Source organism: Heterodontus francisci, chromosome 8 (genome assembly GCF_036365525.1).
Source record: "Heterodontus francisci isolate sHetFra1 chromosome 8, sHetFra1.hap1, whole genome shotgun sequence".
In the NCBI taxonomy this organism is placed as follows: Eukaryota; Metazoa; Chordata; class Chondrichthyes; order Heterodontiformes; family Heterodontidae; genus Heterodontus; species Heterodontus francisci.
Window position 1 is genome coordinate 83,653,963 of NC_090378.1, and position 13,875 is coordinate 83,667,837.

At 39.6% G+C, this 13,875-nt stretch overlaps 1 protein-coding gene across 7 annotated transcripts in view; it reads right to left on the reverse strand.

Annotated features, from left to right (window-relative positions):
• slc30a7 (solute carrier family 30 member 7) overlaps positions 1-13,875 on the reverse strand; it is a 115,738-nt gene that overhangs the window by 53,303 nt on the left and 48,560 nt on the right. For 3 of the 7 annotated variants that reach the window (XM_068037552.1, XM_068037549.1, XM_068037554.1), the window contains 4 exons: positions 6,168-6,258; positions 5,910-6,059; positions 4,436-4,497; positions 445-3,123 (listed from right to left, as the gene is read on the reverse strand). In XM_068037552.1, the coding sequence (XP_067893653.1) occupies positions 3,114-3,123; positions 4,436-4,497; positions 5,910-6,059; positions 6,168-6,258 (313 nt within the window). In that variant the 3' untranslated portion in view covers positions 445-3,113. Of the gene's footprint in view, positions 1-444; positions 3,124-4,435; positions 4,498-5,909; positions 6,060-6,167; positions 6,259-13,875 lie in introns of those variants that run through there. The other 4 variants (XM_068037551.1, XM_068037550.1, XR_010975535.1 and 1 more) reach the window with 3 other exon arrangements.

Sequence of the window (13,875 nt, forward strand, 5' to 3'; positions counted from 1 at the left end):
CAATTTATTTTCCATTGTTCATCTTTCCAATGAGATTTACTGTCTCAGTGCAGGCACAGTGGCCCAGTAGCAAGATGCTTGATTTTTAAATCAATTTAAATTATAAAGCAGTTTCTTTTTGAAGCTGGAGGTGGGACAGTTTGTTTTACAGATCTTGAAGAGATATGCATAGATCTTTTTGGGAAGAGCTTGCATGTTCATGAAGAGATTTATGGAGCTTAGTTACATTCTGCTGAAGTTACTGAGTTTACAAATTGGTTACAAGTTATTGTTCCAATGCTGAGATTAGTGATCTCAGAATTTAAAAAAAAAGTATACATGATGAAAGAAAGTATTAGGGAGCAGTGTTCCATAATTTAGCACTAAATCTGAAGGAGTTTGTTAATGCTAGTTATTCCTGCAAGGAAAAATAAAAACAACATTTTAAAAACTTACACAAAATACTGTAGTCGTCAAAATATTTATTATGCATATTTCTGTAAGTCAGACAAGCTGTTTGATAAGACAATTTACTGTAGAGATTACTTCATAGCTGTGCGTACTTCAAATCGCTTTGGTGGTGTTTACAAGTCTGTTTTAAATTATTAAAAATACTGTTCTGAGTCTCTTTTCAAAGGATCTAAAGAGATTTATCTAGAATGATTTTTAAAATCAACTAGAAAAACTAACAGCTCAAGGCCCACAAGTGGGATTTCAGAAAGTCCTGTTTAAAGCCGCTAAACTGAAAAGACTTCGACAATGACAACTGTATTTTTTTTTAAACAAAATAATACAACTCTCCTCAAATGCCCAATTAGTTTCTGGGTAGAGGTAAAGGCTTGGTACAGAACAAAGAACCCCTTTGATTTAATGTTGAAAATGTTCCCAGAAGCAGCTACAATGCATTATACAGCCAGCAGAGTGACTATTTTGTTTAAAGTGAACAGCAATAATTCCCTACCAACACAATATATACTTCTGCTTTGATGCAGAAGTATTTAAGTTTATCAGATAAACTTGCCTTGTACATGAGCTCCTCACATTTTGTCTACAAGTGCCGGAGAGTTAACATGCACTTATAGCATGTGAATTGTAAAATACAGACCTGGAATGATGAGAACTTGAGCAAACCACATAATTGTTTTACAGATAGCCTCTGGAGAGGGGGAAGGAGAAGGGAAAGTCTGTGCAGTACCATCATTTTATCCTGCACGGACAGACAGGGTTTGATTACAGCTTGTGTGTGTGTAAACATTTCAATCATACTACGTTTTCCAAGCTGTAAATATTTGCTTTGGACAATGCAGTTTGGCAACCATTACAAGATACTGTATTATATTCCCAATTCATTTCCCTATTCAGCTATATTAACCAACAAACAACTTCATTGCTGGATGAATTCCAATAATTTACAAAAGTAGATTTTGCTCACTGTTGAAACTGCTAAAACAAAATAAAATCTCTATTTCCTAACATGCAACCAGACGAGTCTTTTGCTTTGCACCCACAGACACTAGTGGAATTCTGCATTATTTCTAGCCATAATGCACAGGTAAAATGACTCTGGGCAATTTCTCCTGATGTGCCGCAGGGCACTGATTATTTGTTAATCTTCTCATTATTACTCTATAACTTAATGACTCCCTTGTTATGTTCCATCAGAATCACAGTTTTTCTGTAGTCTCATTAATGTATCAATTTATTGAAAAAAGAAATCAGATTATCCAGTCTCTAGTTTGATCGTAAAAAGGTTGGTTTTGGTTGGTATACAATACCTCTTTAAACTAGACCAGCACAAACACGAATGAGAAACCATTCACTGAACAAATCAATTCACAACAGGCCCATTCCTTCTGGTAAACTACTGACATCATAAAGGCCCCTCTCTGACACTTCTATGGCTAGCTAAGTAGTTTATAAACAGAAAAGGCTGGAAATACAGAGCAGGCCAAGCAGCAGCTTTTTCCTGTCTGATGAAAGGTCACTGGCCCGAAATATTAACTGTTTCTCTCTCCACAGATGCTGCCTGGTCTGTTGAGTATTTACAGCATTTTCAGTTTATATTTCAGATTTCCAGCATCTGCAGTATTTTGCCTTTGTATAAGCAATTAATAAAGTTCATTTTCAGTGTTTCAGTGAATTTCAGCTAAGATCAGATCACCTGCAAACAACTAGTGCCAAAGTACAATTTTAAGAAAACTGTTCACATTTTACGGTAGAATATTTGTTTTCTGACGAGATCCATGTCTGGCTGTCCAACCTCTGCATGGATCTGCTGCACTGTTGGATTTCACCCCCAGCCCAATCCAGGATGAACACACAATAGTCATTCCTGTGCAGAATTGCCATGATGCAAGTGGAAATTCTTTATATTCAGCAGCATATAATGGTCAGCATGACAAAGGACTGTGTTGAGAATAAACTATTGATCTGTATCCCGCTACTACAAAAAGGATAAGTTTGCCAACATCCCGCCCTCCCCCCACCCTGAAAAAATTCTATTAAAATCCATTGGAACCATGCTGCTCACCATGATGTACACCATTGGTCAATGATTATAAAACTTGTCCCAATGTGTCCAGTATCCACTTCCTATCCAAATATTAATTCTTGTCCACTGTAAAAAGGCACTTCAGAAACTGAATATGGGTCATTTCATTCAATCTGTATAGCGTACAACCAATTAGAAAGAAATTAGCACATAGCAGAATGATAGTCAGGACAATATTTACAAGAACAGGAATAGAATTGAACTGTGGGAATACATCTGTTAAATAGGATGTAGGATTATACCACCACAATTTTTGGCACAACAGAACACCGAATCAGTTATAATTCCTTGATAAAGTCAAGATGAAATAAGACACTTTGGCCCTAGACATAAAGGTTGCACCAGATCTAGCAGGTACTGACTATGCAGATTACTTCACTATTCCTTGACGTATTTGAGAAAGACCTTCCACAGATGCAAATAAATAGTGCTCTGTCCACACAAACTGTATAGTGGTGGTGTTTCAATCCAGTGACCCAATAGCAGTTAAATCTATTCCCTGATCCCAGCACCAGGGGTTTGGACCCATGTGTTTTTAGACATCTTTACAGAGCTGCAAAGTCAATCTGGACGTAAAGCTGTCTTACTCCTGCCTGCGAATAAAAGGGACACAAAAAAAACTAATTAGTTTGCTTATTCACTCATTGAAATGAAGTAAGTAGGAATGTGTTTCATTCCCCATTACCAACATTTCTCGATCAGCAAATATTTCAACTTTTCCTTTTTAATTAAAAAAAAAAACTTATGAAATGTTTAATAACCAAAGTTTTGTGAATGCAGATGGGTTGTCCTAAATATTACACTACATTATGTTCTAGTAGATGAATGGCTTTGTGCATATCATTTTTGCAGCAACATGATTCTGTATACTTCGCAACTTTTTTTACTCAGTAAACTGTCAAACACAGCTGTGCACCAGGGAAGATACCAAGTGGAGGAAGGCATTAAAGCAGCTCCTTACTACTTACCAGTCAACAAAACAGCAGTGGAGAAGGAGCCTAAAACTAACCAATCCATTAGAAAATAAATCACAGAATTCACAAAGGCAGGAATGAAAGTTAAATACACCATACATTTTATCATATTAAAGATCTATCTATATAAATCAAGTTCCTATTTGCTTTCTGATTGCTGATGATCAGATTAATATTTAACTTAAATCAGTCAAATCAATGCTATTGAAAATTTAATGCTCAGGCCTGTTTGTAATTTACAAAAATGACAGCAGATTTGAGTAAAATCGAGTGGTAGACCTATTAAGACATATATAATTGCAATACAATTAAAAAATGGAGACTTTTAAAACCATTTGTATGGTTTTGCCATGTATGCAAGCTGATCTAATCTAAAGATATTAAGAATAGGTATCAAATTGGGTAAGGAGCAATGGAAAAGATGATATTGAATAGTGTAGTGATAGAAAGAACTTTATTAGTTAGATTAGGATTAACAGAGCCAAATAGGGCCAATAAAAACAAGAAATGCTGGAAACACTCAGCAGGTCTGGCAGCATCTGTGGAGAGAGCAGAGTTAACGTTTCAGGTCAGTGACCCTTCTTCAGAACTGGGGAGAGAGAAAGCAGAGTTAACATTTCAGGTCAGTGACCCAGAGTTCTGAAGAAGGGTCACTGAACCGAAACGTTAACTCTGCTTCTCTCTCCACAGATGCTGCCAGACCTGCTGAACGTTTCCAGCATTTCTCGGTTTTTATTTCAGATTTCCAGCATCCTCAGTATTTTGTTTTTAACTCTATAGGGCCATTCAGGGATGCTGTGGGGCAACTTTAGTGGAGTTAAAGATATTGTTGCGGTTTTAAATGGGTAGTGTGTAATGGTTTTCACTACTCAGTTACTAGTAGAATTACACAGAAGTTACACTAAAACTGAATGTACAGAAATAGCCCTACCTAGAATTAGGGCTCTTAACGCAAACCAGGCTCTTGGCCTTCATGGTATTCACCCTAGGACCCTAAAAAAAAAAAAAATGGGGATTGTGCTGTGAGCCACTGGCTTATAGATGTCAGTGAGTAGTTAAATAAATGATTGCTTGCATGGAGAGAAGCCTGTGTGGTGCCTATATTTAAAAAGAGCACTACTCAGAACCAGGAAATACTAGGTTTATTAGTTTAACTGATTATACACAAGTTGCTGGAAGGTATTGTTAGAAATGCTTGTGTGTTAATTTAGAAAGAGCAGAAGTTTTAGGGAATACCAGCGTGACTTCTGGAAAATGACATGCTATCTTATGAACAGGATTTTTGAAGAGGTTACAAAGTTGGAAAGTGATGGAAGTTTGGTATGTACTCGGACATTGATAAAGTGTCGCACAAAAGGCTGAAAAGTAATGTTCCATGTTAAGGAATTGCCGGCCAGATTTTAGATTACGAAGCCTTGGAAAAGGGTCCAGGAGGAGGGCTACACAATTGATATCCTGTTTAAAAGCGGTTAGTTATCAGGACAAGGTGAAGGAAGAATGTAGACTTTGCGTGGGATCTGATTGAGATCTTCAAAATAATGAATCCATTAGAGTCTTTGCCTAACCTGGAGGGTGAACTGATAGTGTGCGTCGATTATCTCATGTTGTGATGGGACCAGTTGGACTTTTCAAGTGTACATAACTAAGCAAATTGCAAAAATAAAAAGCAGCCACTAACGTTACTTCCAAAAACTGTGACAATAGCAGCACCGTTATATTCCTACTTGACCTCTGGAACAGAATGATCCAAACTCCCAAACCATAGCATACTAAACATGAGAAAACAGCAATTACGTGCCTGTGAGACTGCCCTCAAGCTCATCAGATGCTGAATACCCAAGTCTTCACACTGGAGACCCTGCAATATCAGTGATCATAAATGATCAACTAATACATTTTAACCATTTTTCTGAGGCAAACCATAAACTAAATAAAACATTTTTTTCCTGCCTGAGAGATATGCCAAGATAACAGCACTGAAGTAACAATAGTATTATTGGTTTACATAACTGACTCATTAAAGATGTATCAAATCCAAAGAGCAAACTCATTCTCCATTACATCACCTCTCAGCATTCATTTGTATTCAATACACAATGATTGCTTCCTTTGAGTTTCTGTGAACACTTGATCAGGTGAATTTATGTTAGTCTGCACTGCAAGAGACTCCAAGCAAAACTCTCACATCTAATATACATTTCCTTAAACACACAAAGGACAGAATATTGTTTACAAAAAGTCAACAAGAAGCATTTCCTGAACACCAAAGTTTTAATGTTTCATGAGAGCCTTGAGCATGGTGTTATCATAAATTAATTCTTAAAGTCACTGGCAAATTTTGAACCTTGCAGATAGGCATTGAGAAACATTCATGATACAACAGCATAAACTTTCTCTTCATATACCTGAGTGAAAATGCTGTGCGTTTGACTCAAAATCCATCGTGCATCTGCATCAGGAGCTACCAGAAGCTTTACTGTGCCGATGTAAACTTCGCTACACAAAGTCCAGAAGTGGGGATCAATTATACTGTAAACTCCTTGCAAGTGTTGAACCTGGAAGAACAAATGAGATAGATTGGGAGTTCTAGTTCAGCAAAATATTAAGTGCATTGTAGGTATTTTCTTCCAAATAATACTGTATATAATATTCATTCTACGTACCCGCTGATAGCACTGGGGCAGAATGTGATCCAATGATGGAGGAGTGCGTTGCATTAAAATCCCAATGGATTGCTTTAAGAGTGGAATAACACTGTCAGAAAAAAAGATCACAATAAGGAAGGTTATCTTGAACAACATCATTAAACTCCACTTAGTATATCACTGCTTAAAAATGCATTGCCCATTTTAGCTTCCACAATAAATTTGTTTTTCACCAGTATAGTCACAGCAATCACATTACTGTCAAATCTCATGATAAGGGAAAGCCATAAACTAACATGCATTTCGTGAACTTTAACACTCAAATATCTTCTTCCAAGCACTGATTCATTTTTACTATTTCAACTGAAACTACTTTCACCAGACCACCACTTTTGTGGTGACAATACACGTGAAAACACTACATGGCCTTTGGTTATAGTTTTGTGTAATGTCACTGGCATCAAAGTGAGGTAATGAACTGTTGTAGGATACCACTTTTTTCTTAGAATTAATGAAAGCTCAATTAATGCTCTCCTCAGGAATAACTCATTAGTACAGACATGAAAGCAAGGATTCATGTGGAGGCTCACATTCCTTCCAGTTTGTAAAGCTATCCTGAGACTGGTGAAAGTTTCAAGCACTGCTGATTGGGAGAATACATAATGCACCAGCTCTTAACTTGGTGTGCTGTGGTTTTCCCCCAGCTTTGTTTCTCTTTCCTCAAGCAGTCCCCGTGCAACTTGAAAGCAGCTAGCAGGAAGAGAATTACATAGGAGGATTAGGATGATTAAGTGTTTTGAAAGATAGGTCATATCTCACTAACCTAATATGCCTGCCACTGAGGTAGATACAGGAGGATTAATGGATGTCATATACATGGATTTTCAGAAAGTGTTTGATCAGATTGCCACACAAGATGTTGCTAGATAAAATTGAGGTGCACGGGCATGGAGGAACCTTGTGGGGCAGTTAGGAATCTGGTTGAGAGGTGGGAAGTAGAGATTTGGGATAAAAAAAGGACATTCTTGAATTGGAAGATATTAAGAATGGTGTCCTCCACTGATTGGAGCTAGCAGCCCACTTTAAGAAATGCGAAATAACAAGCTAGAGGCAAAATACACGTAAATAACTAACCAGGATTTGGACAGGGAAAATTTTGTCCAATTTTGCAGATCATACTGAGCTACAATGTATGATAAATTGTGAAACAGCAAAATGAAATAAGATAAAGCATATAGGCAGAATGACAGAAGATGCAATTTAATGCAATGCAAGAAAATGTCAAATGGGAATACATATGGGGAGAGGGATAGATAAATCAAAAGTATAAGAGTCTAGGAACTTAAGTTATTAAAACTAGCGCTCAAGTTCAAAGTGTGATCAAAAAGGGAGGGTGGGCTCAAGAGGAATAGAATATAAAAGCAAGGAAAAGCTACTGTAACTATACAGCCCAGGCCAGCCCTGATTTTTTTTCTTTTTATTATTTGCCCATCCCTAGTTGCCCTGAGAAGATGATGGGGAGCCTTCTTCTGGAACTGCTGCAAGTAGGTTGATGCAACGGAATAGCTTGCTAGGTCGTTTCAGATGGCAATAGGTGTGGGACTGGAGCCACAGAGTATTTGCACAGTTTACAACACAAGATGCCAGATTTGTCCAATTCTAAGCACAAGTCCAGCAGCTGTTCTGCAAAGTAGAGGAAATATAAATGGAAAATATCTGCTTTGAACTTTGTTTGATTCTGTAGATTAAACGATTGGAAACTACTTTGTTTCTCCAATTAGGTACAATCCCTGCTGCATTTTGGAACCTGGATCAGTTCTTCCATTTTTTGAAGCGGAGTTGCCAAGAAAATTATTTTAGAATTCAAAGTGCATTTCAGATTGACATAAATTCCATTAGAATGAATATTCCATTTTTTCTCAACCATTACAAAATTTAACAAAGTTTTAAATATACAGAAATACAAACAAAATCATATGGATTTAGAAAACCAATATCGGTCACTTTGCTGAAGTAGTTTTCCTGCCATATTTGAAAGTAAACCTTACCTATTATTCTTCCCAATTTAAAAAAACATTTTAGCTGTAATCCCCAAGCACTTCATATTTAGTGTTCACTTTGTGAAAATATGTTTTTATGATTGCTAAGACAGAACGAAATCTTGCTCAACAATTTAGCGATATTGGAAGAATATCACCTCATTTATTTCACCACTAGTCAAAGCAACCTCAAACAATATCACTAAAACATATTATGTGGTCATCATCACACTGCTGTTTGTGGGACCTTGACATGTGCAAGATGACTATTGCATTTCCTATATTACAACTGTGACTATGCTTCAGAAATACCGAATTGGCTGTAAAGCACTTTGGGATGTCCTGAGGTTGTTAAATGCACTATATAAATGCAAGTCTTTCTTTCTTTTGGTTTTCAGATAACTTGCGGATTTTTCCCCCACACTAAAAAATTGCCTACCGTTCATAAGTACTTAATTTGTTGTGAAACGCTTAAGTATGCCATCAGGTTGTGAAAGGCGCCATATAAAAGCAAGTTCTTTTGTTTATTAAAAAAACTGCTGATGGCACAGTTTAAGGCAACTACAGACATACTCAAAGTTAACTGAACAAAATGAGGAGATTAGGATCGAAGACAGAAAAAATAGATTCCCACAAAAGTTTATTATAGGATAATTTTTGTCACAATGTAGAGTACATCCTAGAAGTGGGAGATACAGTAATTGCAATAGGAACAGGAGTAGGCCATTTAGTCCCACGAGCCTGTTCGGCTGTCAATGAGATTGTGGTTCATATGCAACCCAACTCCATATCCCCAACTTTTCCCCGTATCCCTCAATACCTTTGGTTAACAAAAATCAATCTTAATTTTAAATTAAACAACTGGCCTAGCATCAACTGCCATTTGTGGAAGAGAGTTCCAAACTTCTACCACACTTTACGTGTAGAAGTGTTTCCTAATTTCACTCCTGAAAGGTCTGGCTTTAATCTTTTGACTATGGCCTCTAGTCCTAGACTCCCAATCAGCAGAAATAGTTTCTCCCTGTCCAGCTCATCAGTTCCCTTTGATATCTTGGATACTTTGATCAAATCACCCCTTAACCTTCTAAATTCCAGGGAATACAACCCTAGTTTGTGCAATCTCGCCTTGTAATTTAGCCTTTTATTCATATATAAGGAGAAAGAGGGTAACTAGAGAAAGGATTGGCCCACTAAAGGACAAAGGAGGAATGTTATGCTTGGAGTCAGAGAAAATGGGTGAGATTCTAAACGAGTACTTTGCATCGGTATTCACCGAGGAGAGGGACATGACGGATGTTGAGGTTAGGAACAGATGTTTGATTACTCTAGGTCAAGTCGGCATAAGGAGGGAGGAAGTGTTGGGTATTCTAAAGGGCATTAAGGTGGACAAGTCCCCAGGTCCGGATGGGATCTATCCCAGGTTACTGAGGGAAGCGAGAAAGGAAATAGCTGGGGCCTTAACAGATATCTTTGCAGCATCCTTAAACACGGGTGAGGTCCCGGAGGACTGGAGAATTGCTAATGTTGTCCCCTTGTTTAAGAAGGGTAGCAGGGATAATCCAGGTAATTATAGACCGGAGAGCCTGACGTCAGTGGTAGGGAAGCTGCTGGAGAAGATACTGAGGGATAGGATCTATTCCCATTTGGAAGAAAATGGGCTTATCAGTGATAGGCAACATGGTTTTGTGCAGGGAAGGTCATGTCTTACCAACTTAATAGAATTCTTTGAGGAAGTGACAAAGTTGATTGATGAGGGAAGGGCTGTCGATGTCATATACATGGACTTCAGTAAGGCGTTTGATAAGGTTCCCCATGGTAGGCTGATGGAGAAAGTGAAGGCGCATGGGGTCCAAGGTGTACTAGCTAGATGGATAAAGAACTGGCTGGGCAACAGGAGACAGAGAGTAGCAGTAGAAGGGAGTTTCTCAAAATGGAGACGTGTGACCAGTGGTGTTCCACAGGGATCCGTGCTGGGACCACTGTTGTTTGTGATCTGCATCAATGATTTGGAGGAAAGTATAGGTGGACTGATTAGCAAGTTTGCAGACAACACTAAGATTGGTGGAGTAGCAGATAGTGAAGGGGACTGTCAGAGAATACAGCAGAATATAGATAGATTGCAGAGTTGGGCAGAGAAATGGCAGATGGAGTTCAATCAGGGCAAATGCGAGGTGATGCATTTTGGAAGATCCAATTCAAGAGTGAACTATACAGTAAATGGAAAAGTCCTGGGGAAAATTGATGTCCAGAGAGATTTGGGTGTTCAGGTCCACTGTTCCCTGAAGGTGGCAACGCAGGTAAATAGAGTGGTCAAGAAGGCATACGGCATGCTTTCCTTCATCGGACGGGGTATTGAGTACAAGAGTTGGCAGGTCATGTTACAGTTGTATAGGACTTTGGTTCGGCCACATTTGGAATACTGCGTGCAGTTCTGGTCGCCACATTACCAAAAGGATGTGGATGCTTTGGAGAGGGTGCAGAGGAGGTTCACCAGGATGTTGCCTGGTATGGAGGGCGCTAGCTATGAAGAGAGGTTGAGTAGATTAGGATTATTTTCATTAGAAAGACAGAGGTTGAGGGGGGACCTGATTGAGGTGTACAAAATCATGAGAGGTATAGACAGGGTGGATAGCAAGAGGCTTTTTCCCCCAGAGTGGGGGATTCAATTACTAGAGGACACGAGTTCAAAGTGAAAGGGGAAAAGTTTAGGGGGGATATGCGTGGAAAGTTCTTTACGCAGAGGGTGGTGGGCACCTGGAACGCATTGCCAGCGGAGGTGGTAGATGCGGGCACGATGGCGTCTTTTAAGATGTATCTAGACAGATACATGAATGGGCAGGAAGAAAAGAGATACAGACCCTTAGAAAATAGGCGACATGTTTAGATAGAGGATCTGGATCGGCGCAGGCTTGGAGGGCCGAAGGGCCTGTTCCTGTGCTGTAATTTTCTTTGTTCTTTGTTCTAACCCTGGAGTTCAGGCATCATTCTGGTAAATCTACACTACACTGCCTCCAAGGCTAATACATCCCTTCTTAAGGTTATAAAGGAGAACTTGTCAATACACCAGGTGTGATTTGACCAGGCTGAAACACGATTTCTACCCCCCTTCTATTCATATTTTTACAAAGTGTAGAATAATTGGGGTGGGGGAAGCATAGAAGGGGAACTTACAAAAGACAACTTTATTTTAGAATTATGTTAATTATGAAGTTTTATTTCAAATTTAAAGACTGCAGAAGCACCTTTTCACTGGTACATTATGGTTTTCTGATCCCCATACAATTATGTACTGGACAAAAAGGAAGTGCATCAGCCAATCCACAAGAAGACAATATATCAGAACCCTGTCATCATTAAAAAACAAGCCAACCGAGGCTTCACATAGCACTATTCACACATCATGAACCATGAAGCTCAGGAGACCAAATGCTTCAAATTCAATATTTAAAAAAAAAAGGTACAATTATGCAAGTTTTTGTTAGTTCAAACCTTAAGCTTTATATAACATACATTAGATGTTTAAAAGCATAGCTAATATATAAAGGTATTTATATAATTAATAATTGCTCAATTACTTAAATTTTACAATAGAAACTCATCTTATAAAACAGGAACTTTATGCTGTCCAGTCAGCAGAAGAGAATTTTTTTTATTCTTTGTTGGATTTCATCCAAAGTGGAGACCCATTACCACATAAAAATAAAAAGATCATAGACACTGGAGAACTCATTGTTTGAGAATCATGGACAATATTTGTAACGAGGTGGAATAACAATAAATTTATCCTGTGCACATTCAAGTCCATTGTGAAACAAGGTTGCAGTCTAAATATTGTTCCTAATGAACTAAAAATATTAGTAAAAATAATACTCCATTCTTGGATATTTGGTACTTCCACAACTATTCAGGGGTAAATTAAAACCTTTGCTTAATTTGCGGATATCAAACTTGAGTTGCACCATGTGATAAATGAACAACTTATATTTATATAGCGTCTTTAACATAATAAAACGTCCCAGGGCACTTCACAGCAGCGGACAAATCAAAGTAGAACACCAAGCCACAAAAGGAGATATTAGGTTAGATGGCCAGAGGTAGGTTTTAAGGAGTGTCTTAAAAGGAGGAAAGTGAGGTGAAGAGACGGAGAGATGCAGGGAGGGTATTCCAGAACTTTGAGCCGAGACAACTGAAGGTGCAGCACCAATGGTGGAGTGATTAAAATCAGGGATGCACAAGAAGCCGGAACTAGAGCAGTGAAGGTATCTTGGAAGTTTGAGGGGCTGGAGGAGGCCATGGAGGGATTTGAAAATAAGGATCAGAATTTTAAACATCAAGAAGTTGCTTCAGTGGGAGCCAACGCAGGTCAACGAGCACAGGGGTGATAGGGGAATGGTGATAGGGGAATGGCACTTGGTGAGAGTTAAGACACGGGCAGAATTTTGGATGACCTCAAGTTTAGGAGTAGAGAGAGACCAGCCAGGAGTGCATTGGAATGGTCAAGTCTAGAGGTAACAAAGACACAAATGAGGGTTTCAGCAGATAAGCTGAGACAGGTGACGTTGGATGATGTTACGGAGGTGGAAACAGACAGTCTTACTGATGGCAAGAATATGAGGTTGGTAGCTTATCTCAGGGTCAAATGTGACACCAAGGTTGCAAACAGACTGGCTTAATCTCGGAGTGTTGCCAGGGAGAGGGATGGAGTTGGTAGCTAGGGAACGGAGATTGGAGCAGGAACTGAAAATAACGGCTTCAGTCTTCCCAATACTTAACTGGAGGAAATTTCTGCTCGTCCAGTACTGGATGTCAGAAAAGCAGTCTGATAATTTAGCAACAGTGGGGAGTCGAGAGTGGTGGTGGTGAGGTACAGTTGAGTGTCGTCAGCTACCGTGTGAAAACTAATGCTGTGCTTTTGGATGAGGTCACCAAGTGGCAGCATGTAGATGAGAAATAGGAGGGGGCCAAGGATAGATCCTCTGGGGATACCAGAGGTAATGGTTCAGAAGCAGGAAGAGAAGAAAATCTGCTGTCCTTAACTGGCCAACATGCGACTCCAGACCCACAGCAATGTGGTTGACTCTTACACGCCCTCTGAAATGGCCTAGCAAGCCACTCAGTTGTATCTAACCGCTACAAAGTCAACAAAATGGAATGAAACCGGACGGACCACACCCGGCATCGACCTAGGCACCGGAAACGACAATGGCAAACCCAGCCCGGTCAACCTGGAAAGTCCTCCTTACTAACATCTGGGGGCTTGTGCCAAAGTTGGGAGAGCTGTCCCACAGACTAGTCAAGCAACAGCCTGACATAGTCATACTCACTGAATCATACCATACAGACAATGTCCCAGACGCTGCCATCACTATCCCCAGGTATGTCCTGTCCCACCGGCAGGACAGACCCAGCAGAGGTGGCGACGCAGTGGTATACAGTCGGGAGGGAGTTGCCCTGAGAGCCCTCAACATCGACTCCATGAAGTCTCATGGCATCAGGTCAAACATGGGCAAAGAAACCTCCTGCTGATTACCACCTACCGCCCTCCCTCAGCTGATGAGTCAGTACTCCTCCATGTTGAACACCGCTTGGAGGAAGCACGGAGGGTGGCAAGGGCGCAGAATGTACTCTGGGTGCGGGACTTCAATGTCCATCGCCAAGAGTGGCTTGGTGGCACCACTACTGACCGA